The sequence below is a fragment of the Cariama cristata genome, unplaced genomic scaffold (assembly GCF_000690535.1).
Source record: "Cariama cristata isolate BGI_N322 unplaced genomic scaffold, ASM69053v1 scaffold35189, whole genome shotgun sequence".
Lineage (NCBI taxonomy): Eukaryota > Metazoa > Chordata > Aves > Cariamiformes > Cariamidae > Cariama > Cariama cristata.
Window position 1 is genome coordinate 2169 of NW_009638037.1, and position 9255 is coordinate 11423.

The 9255-nt window shown below is 38.9% G+C and overlaps 1 protein-coding gene across 1 annotated transcript in view; it reads left to right on the forward strand.

Moving 5' to 3' along the window:
- Positions 1-9255, forward strand: part of SFI1 (Sfi1 homolog, spindle assembly associated (yeast)) — a 29673-nt gene that overhangs the window by 1371 nt on the left and 19047 nt on the right. The window contains exons 2-9 of the mRNA XM_009708569.1: positions 723-902; positions 1787-1858; positions 4088-4195; positions 4493-4587; positions 6142-6259; positions 6538-6640; positions 8101-8257; positions 9044-9205. Of these exons, the coding sequence (XP_009706871.1) occupies positions 723-902; positions 1787-1858; positions 4088-4195; positions 4493-4587; positions 6142-6259; positions 6538-6640; positions 8101-8257; positions 9044-9205 (995 nt within the window). The remainder of the gene's footprint in view (positions 1-722; positions 903-1786; positions 1859-4087; positions 4196-4492; positions 4588-6141; positions 6260-6537; positions 6641-8100; positions 8258-9043; positions 9206-9255) is intronic.

Sequence of the window (9255 nt, forward strand, 5' to 3'; positions counted from 1 at the left end):
AGATTTTTTTTCTTTTTTTATCATTCTTGTTTTCAGAAAATTACTGGACAAAATACTTAGAATTCATAAAACACACTTGTTTTTCAGATTAGAACTACACGTGAAAGTAAACTGTATGATGGAAAAATATGCCTAATTTTGCTTTTTAATGATGAGTATGTAAAAACAGGAAGGGATTTTTAGTTTTTTTTTAAAGAAGAAACACATTTGCTTAAAATATGAACAAAACTAGGAGAGAGTTCCTTGTAAAAGAACTATATATGTAGGTGCATTTCATGTTAAAGTGGGAAATTCTCCCTTCAGTTCCCTAGTCCTCAAGAGAATTTTTCAGCAATAGACAGAATGCTTTGATATGTTTGAGAATAAAAGGCAGAAATACACATTCAAATCTTCTCTGTAAAGGCAGACTGTATGCACACACATGGGAGGGGAAGCACAAATGCATTTTAGTGCTTTTTCATTTCAACTTTAAAGGAGAAAGAAATTGTCTGTGACATGATTCCACTGAAATGTGTCTTCCTGCTTGTCTTGGGGAAACAACTTTAAAATTCCAGATAGTGAAAAATGCCTCATAAAGAGACAATAAATGTGTTTTAACATTTTGTAGCTGTCAACCTCTGTATCTGATTATATACCTTGGTTATAGATTAATTTATTGAAATAATGCCACTTCTTTGCAGTTAATGTAATTTTACGCAAAATGTTTCTTCTTTCCTTTTAAGTTCGAAATCTGTGGAGATGCATGAAATCCGACAGCTACCTAGGCATCAGCTGTATGCAACTGGGCAAGCTGTTGCTCCCCAGTCTGCCAGATGTCAATTTCAGGACAGAGGTCATGACAATCTGGATCAAGTTGGGTATACCTGGCATCAAAGAAGAAGGTTAAAAGAATTCCGAATCAGGTGATAAATACAAAACATAATTTTCACTGAATGGAGCAGGGGGATCAGACCTAAAGAAGTCTGGTTTTAGTAGTATAAGTGCAGGCGAAGGCAAAGGTTTTTGTTCACAGACATGCCAGACAGTTCTGAAGATATCTTGTGGTAACTTGAGGACATGCATTGGCACAGTCAGATTTCATACGTTTCTGATTTTCTAGTGTAAAATTTAAAAATAGCTATTTAACAATATGCTTTGATAGGGGACTGCTAGGTGTAATGATTTAGTCTTGCCCTCTTCTTGTATTCTTTACCTCTTTTATTTGTTGAAGTAATCTTGACAAAGATGGAAGGAAAGAAGGGGGGAAAGGGTGATACTATCACAATCGCAGGATAGTGACTTGATCTGGTACTAGGAGGAGCTTGCTGAGAAGTGGAACTGCTGTGGGGGAGGTAGGAAAAAGGAAGATCTACTGGTTTCAGGCAGGGGTAAACATTAGATTGGCTCAAGTATTCTGGAAACAAGCCTGACTCAGCTGATTGGCTTCAGGTAAACAGTGATGTTACTGCTTCTAAACCACAAAAAGTCTCAAAAAAATTCAGCATCCTACTCATTAGTATCACTGGGTGTGAGGTGCTTGGAAAACATTTCAGCTGCCTAGGTTTCCTAAAGAAGTATGTCCCAATTCAAGTCTTGCAATGATGCTTGGGCCTCTATTTATGCTGGGTGAATAGTCCTGTTAAAGGTACTAATTTCGGGGTGTAACTATTTCATATATACATTGATCTCTGAAAACCAGACCCTCAGTTTTATTACTGAAACTGACACAAAAGTTCCTATTTTTACTGCTGCTTGGGAATTGACAGAGGAAGAGTACAAAGGCAACTAACCTTTCCTTCTATTCCAGATGTCTAGCAAGGAAATTCTTCTGTCTGTGGGCAAAAAAGACATTTGGACAAGTTCTGCCTTCCAAAGCCAGGTAGATAAAATTACAGAAATCAAGGATGGTTTGGGTTTTTTTTTTTTTTGTGGATTTCTTTTTTTCTTAATGGTTTAGTGCTGTACCGTTGGGCTAAGAGAGTACTGGCTGCCAAGAAAATATTTGGATGTCTTTTGAGATCGCTTGAAGGTTTCCTTTGAATACCCTTCTTGCTCCTGCTTTTTGTTTGTTTTTAGTAATCATGGTTAAACTTTACTAACTAAATTCATAGGAATTGTGGTTGTCTTGATGAAATTGAACTGTACGTGCATATAAATGATGGGGTGTGATTGTGATACCTGCTTTAAATTTAACGATTTTTCAAAGTTATAACTAGAGAGAGATCTTGAAATTCAGTTCATTTTACTGTTTACACTATTGTTCTTAATGTATATCTAGATATGCTTTGTATCTGTCTGACTTTGAAATAGCTGTGGCAGATAATTAATTTCTGTTCTACTGTTCTGTCAGCTACTGAAAACCAACACTTTGATACTCTTTTCTTATTTTGCTTTAATTTGCATGTTCATTGTTGCTTGACCACACCCTTGGGAACTGAAGCAGTTCCCAGTGGGAAGACCTGCATTTGTTACAGTCAGAATAAGATCAGGCCCTTAGTTATCCAATTTCATTGTACTGTATCAAATGTATTCTGACTACGTCTGCCTTAGTTGGTGAACAGAAGGTGTCCTGTGAACCTTAGCATTCTTGCTATCCCACATACTGAATTTGCACTACTTTGGCTGTGTGTAAATTCAGGACAATGATTATTTTATTTTTTTTTTTGGAGGATGAGTGGAAATACATTTTATAAAGTTCAGCAAGGAACATAAGCAATAATTAATTGCCTTTTTAGATTTGAGTCCCCAGTTCTCCATAACTTTTATTTGCAATATTCTGTTAGTGCACCAAGTCCAAAAGACTAATGTATAGCTCATTTCTTTTTTCTTTTTTCTTTTCTGCTTAAGTGCTTGGAATGACTTAGCAACTTGGCTTGGGGTAGGTAGCTGTGAATTGTGACTTGTGAGGGGACTCATGTGTTTCACTGAGGGAGCTCTAGGTATTCTGGGCCTAATCCTGTTGTTATTACAGTCATGACCAATTTCATTAAGCTAGTGGGATAGTTGTGATCAAAGATTGTGAGTCTGGGCTTGTGAGCTTATTGTTTGTTAACTTGTTTGTTTTCATGGATCCTTCTATTTTCCTTCTCTCCATCACAAATATAAAGAGATGAGAAATTTTTTGAATTTTTACTCCAGTTGATGAGACTTCCTGGTTCTTAGGCTGCTGCCTAGGTCATCTTGACCACATGGAAAAATGTTTGAGACAATATTTTAAAATAAAAAAGATTAATTGCTTGAAATATGATTATGACCATTATTTTTAGTTAGGTGATCAAAATCCTAATTCCCTTATGCAGACCCTCCTATATTTGAATTTTCAGTTGTTCACAAATAAGCTGAAATGTAGCATCACTTCTTACATGGTCAGGTATGTGTTAATTAAATCTGTGTATACAAGCAGAGACTGTTCTGCTGAGGTTAAAGAATTTGAAGGTCATATGTGACTTGTGAATCCATTTTGTGCGTGGCTTAGCATCCATTGGAACGAGAAGGTACATGAGCAGATGAACAGCTTTGTTTTTAGCATGAATGATGTGCAACTAGCTGAAGGAGTTCTTGAGCCTATTTAAGTGCTCTTTGGGAAGATTTTAAATTTGGGATGACTTAAGATCAGCATGATGTTTCTAAGAACACAATGGTTATATCAAAGCATTATAAAATCTGAATTAGCTTTTCTGTTTATTTCTATACGTAAAATATTTTGTGGTAAAATAACAAAGGACAATATTAGCAAAGAAAATACATGTATCATTATCAACTGTGCTGGTTGAGTAAAACACAGAACTGAGGATAAAAGATGTGAGTTATAGGTCTGAAGTCAACTGGCACTCTGATATTTGGCAAGTTTGTTAACAACATCTGTCTTTACTTTCTTGATTTTATGTAAAGTATTTACAATCAGTAAGCTGATTGCTTCTTGTCATACTTCACAGAGTCTTGGAATAAAGTGTCACAGCAGGGTAGTGTTTTTTAAATGGAATTAGATGCTGTTAGGCTAATCAGACAAGACTGGAAAAGAGGTAGCATAATCTTCATTAAAACTGATTTGTGATCAACCTGGAAACCTGTATGAAGTTTCCCATGTCCAAATCTTTCAACTGTTTAGATGCTTTTATGACCAGAAGATTCTTCAAAAAACTTTTGGAGAGTGGAAGGAGTGGTGGACTGTTTGCAGAGAAAGGAAGCTCAGCCTCAGAGCAGACAGCCATTACAGGTTTGTGAAATGACTTCCTATTATTGTCTGTATATAGCAGTAGGAGAAAATTTCCTTACGTTCTGAAGGAGCTATTACCAGTAAGGAAGTTACATCAACAGTACCTCTAGGCCAAGAACAATGTCTTCATTGCTTATTTTTGTGTTTTTCTTCTCCCCAACCTTTTTTTTTTTTGGTGTCGCTGTTATCTTAGAATGAAGTCAAAATTTCCTATCCAACGTATCTGTAGAGTGCAACTGAACTTGAAAGAATCCTTGGTAGCTGTTCCACTGAATGACGCTTTTTTCCATTTTTCAGGCATTTACTCCATAATTCGATATTCAAGGCTTGGAGAGCCTATGTATGCCAGCAACAAGGAAAGAGGAACAAATACCATGTTGCAGAGTCTCATGGTAAGTGAAGTGATGGTAACTACCTTTATTGGGGGACATACTGAGATGGGAGTTTCCAAGGGAAATATTTACGCAGAATCTTTGTCTCCTGCACGTTTGCACATTGACCTCCCCCACCCTATGGAAGTGTAATGCTTTTAGGTACAGATGGTTGCCTGCCTAAAGCTGGCAGGAGGGTTCTATTTGATGCGCTACTGTGTAGCTATGTAGTTATCTAGGGATGCCAGTGAACGAGCCTAAGGGCCTCTCCATCTGCTCTGGATTGCATTGTTTGGTTTTGGGGGGGTGGTTTGATTGAGTTTTTGGTGGGGTTTGGTTTTTTGTTTGTTTGTTTATCACAATACGTGTTCAAATAGGTATTTTTTGATAGAATGTGTTACTGGAATTCTCTATCAACCGTGGCTATAGAAATTAGATAATAATTCCCCGTGATATTAACTGCCCATATTTTATCTGTATTCACTATTCCTTCCAGCTTGCGTCTTGCAATTCAAAAGAAGCCCAGGCTTTTGAAGTGCCCCTTGTCTTATTGTATAGATGTTTTGTTCTGCAATGGATTTGTCCTACTGATGAAGTTGCCTATATTGGTTGCAACTTCCTTTGGTTTCAGGGAATATCTGTTTCCCTGAAGGGGAGGATGACCCTCTTTTAAAGGTGATACTGTGGCTTTATTCTGTGCTGATTAGCAAAATAAGGTAACTGGTCTCTTTGCATGTGAATGTAGCATCAGAATATTACATAGACTGGCACTTTTGGAAACAAGCTGGTAGGCTATCTAGATTTCCTTTCTTACTGAGGCCAGACTACTTACAGAAGCAGCTGTGTGTTACTTAGTCAAAAAGATAGAAAAGTGACCTGTTTTAAGGTAGGTTAGTACTTGATTCACCAGGTCACAAGGAAATCTTTAAAAAAAAAAAAGGTGTAGTGGTTTGTTTTAGCGTTGTGTGAACTGGCATAAAATCAGTGATGTTTTTTCTAACAACTTTGCTTCAATAGTGTCAGTTCTGACAAGTCAGACTATTAAGAGGAGAAAGTGCAGTGCACTGCATAAAGTGATAAACTGGAATTTGTGACACCGCTTCTGTTTTTAGCTGCATGACCAGCCTGCTAAATAAACTTGACTTGTTTCTGGTTGATTTCTCTGCTTGTAATAGAGAATAACTCTTGAAAAGCTACTGATGAACCTGATGAACTTTTTTTTTTCAAAACAAACCAAAGAAAATCCTGTAATTCTTATCCGATAAGGTTGTTACGCTGAATATTGTTGTACAATTATATACCCTGTAAGCACTGAAGACAAAGCAATGCCATTGTCTGGTAATTCACGCTGCTGTGAACAAGTGGCATGATGCTGTCAGCGTTTCAGAGACTGTCGTCACTGTGACACCCCCAGCCAGGGTGGATAGTCGTGGCTGCTGTTTCAGGGGTTCCCACGAGGTGTCACTGCGGGTTGAGGAGACTGCAGGTCGGGCACAAGTGGTGGTACGGAGTGGTTAAAAAAATGCCAGATTCTTGTATAAACTTAAGATGCTGCAATTGTTTTGTTGTGCACAGCGAAGAAGCAAAAATTGCTCAGGACCTGGCAGCGCTGGCTGGTTTATGTTCACATTCAAAGGACAAAACGTGGGATGCAGTCTGTGGCACTGGCATTCAGGGAAAGAAGCTGTTTGCGGTAAGAATGGAGTGGAAGCAGACAGAGGGGCACTGACCATAAGGCCATGGTTTTTACCTGTGTTCTGTTATCTTTTCCCACAGTGACTTTGATCCATTGTCGATTTTTTTTTTCTTCTTCTTTTTGGGGTGTGTATCTGTCTGAATTCTTCTGGTACACGAATAGACTGTGAATTTAAAAGATTGTTGTTTATACATTTTTCCAGTGAGAGGAAGGTGATTTCTTGCACCAAACTATGGAACTTGCATTTGAACATGTCTGTAACATTGTTTTGGCAGCATATCGTGGGCAGTGTGGAGAAGACGACACTACCAGAACTGCACAGGGCATAAAATGAATATTTTGGCTCTGCAGCACTGGGCCCAGAGCCTGCAATTTAGAGTAAGTCCCAGGAGCTTCAGCTACTACCATTTCTAATGTTTAAGTTGAATGCGCTTGTGACTAGTGTTGCAGATTAATACAAAATAGGCCTTATACTCATTTGCTTTGTGAATTGCAGTACTTATGATGGAAGAGTATATTAGGACATGAAGAAATGGAATAAGCTGTGTCAGAGGAAGTTCAGAGTAGACATTAGGAAAAGATTCTTCACTGAGAGGGTGGTCGATCACTGGAAGAGGCTCCCCAGGGAAGTGGTCACAGCACCAAGCCTGTCAGAGTTCAAGGAGCATCTGGACAATGTTCTTAGTCATATGGTTTAGTTTAAGTAGTCCTGTGAGGAGCAAGGAGTTGGACTTGATGATCCTTATGGGTCCCTTCCAACTTGAGATATTCTATGATTCTACAAAGAGGGTCAAAACAATTTTTTTTACAAGAAAAATTTCTTTACAAGAGATATAGGCAAAGCAAACTGGATCCATGTCTTATATTTGCTAGGAAGCAGACTGTCCAAAGGAATTATTACTGTCTTATACAATGCTTGATGATAGTGCAAGTATCGGAGTTCTCTCCACCAGAGAAACTAGCCACAGGTAATTAAGAGGTAAAAGAAAACATGTGTGTGAGGTTGCAGCTGTGGCATTTTGAGCAGGGCATGAAGGGTAGTTGCATCCAGCTCTCTAGAATGCTGAATTCTACAGAAGTCCCATCCACTATCCCATTAGGAGGCAAGATAGCAGTGGTCAGCTGTTTGACCTTGCCTCTTTGTAAGACAAAGGACATTGCTTATGTCCTAATGAATTTCTGTTAGCGTCTTTGACTCCATTTTGGGGTAAGAAAATACAATCCAGCATTTCATATTCTTGAGAAGTTGTCAGTTCCTTCAGGAAATTGGTCATCTTAGCTGAAGTGAAAACAGCGTCATTTTCTTTCTTTCAGTGGAACTGTGGCTTTTTGTCCATTTCATTAGAAACAGGTGATGGTATTTCATTTGGCCTGTGCTGTAAGGTGGCAACACTGCCTGTTTGAGACCAGATTTCTACTAAGGAGATAAACTTGTGACTTGGGAAATCTTACTATATCTCAAAATGTGATTCTCTTTTATATGAAATACTCTGTCTGAAAGAGCCTGTTGTCCAAAAAGTATTCTTTTGACCTTTTAATGAAAAAAGCGCAAAATTATCAAAAAAAAAAAAGGGGGGGGGGAAAGTTTGACATCAGCATTCTTTGTCTTTGACCTTTTTTATGCTGACGTTCCTTTGGCATCTGTTTGTTTTTGTTTGTTGGGTTTTTTTTTCAGCCCTCCTGGGAAGGAACCTCATTGCTCATGGCTTTCACCTTTAGATCTTACATGGAATTTCCTACTGCCTGTGTGTTCTTCCTCTTCTCTTCTTTGTTCTGCTTCCCTAATCTTGTCCATTTTTTATCCCCTTACTGCTCTCCCTCCTCAATTGTTCTGTCAGGCTTGGTTGCAGTGGCGAGAGCTGTACTTATACAGCCGGAATGACAAGCAGAAGGAGACTAGGGCAGTAACTCACCATTGGCATTGGGAACTGAAGAGATGCATGGAAGCGTGGCTGGGATACTTAAACCTCCACAGAGCAAAGAAACTTCAGAACGGTGAGTGAAAATGGCGGGTTAGGACAGAACAGGGCTCAGCCCCTTTGCTTAGGGCACAGTGATGTTTTTTTTTCTATTCTAGGAGACACTGCAATGTTTCTGCTTGCCCAACAGATGATGAGATGCTGCTTGGAGTGTACACTGTTACAGGCCTGGCTGGCCAAGGTTATGTACTGAACTGTTGGCAAGATCGTCTGCTTTCTGTGTGATTTAAAAGAAAATGCTTTGCAGTTCCCTTGACAAAAACTTGCACACTGCGTATTTTATTCTGAGATATCTGTGAGAACGATGTATTCGGGACTGCTATTAGTCAATCTATGTGTGGATTTTCTTGATAATCAGACAAATCACAACTCATACGGGATGGTAAAGATCATTACACCAGTTGTTTTTTTCTTTCCTTGAAGTCACTGGAATGAGTTCAGACATTTGGGTGAATTGCCTGTTGACTGGTGGTAGTGGAAGAGAATCCAGCTTGGATATCTGGGAACTAGTAATAGGAGTATGCTGAAATGTAAGCAAGCTTGTGCATGTTGAAGAAGTGATGTGGTGTCTTAAGTTCCTTTTCTTAAGTCAGTACAGTATGTTACTGCTTTTAAACTGCCTTTGTGATTAATAGGGAGAACATAGTCCATAACTGAGTGTTACTGTGAATTCTTACCACCATTTTTCAGTGTCAGAGCTTCTGTCGCCTCAGAACCAGTGGCTTAAACGTCATGGCCTCATCTGATATAAATGAGCCCAGGATGGAGCAAGTCATGAGTAATTTGTGTGTTTGTTTTCTAGAGCTGGCCCAAGAGCATTACCGAAGCAGGATAGTCCAGCAGTGTTTTTCTGATTGGTGGCTGTCATGGGAGTGCAGGAGAAGAATGCATGCTCACCGAAAGGACATTGAAAAACTGGCAGCAAGGATTGCCTTGTGGAGAGTCTTTGCACACTGGAAGCATTGTATCCAATCTGGATTTAGTCCCTAGCAGGGACAGGTTAAAAGCATTCCT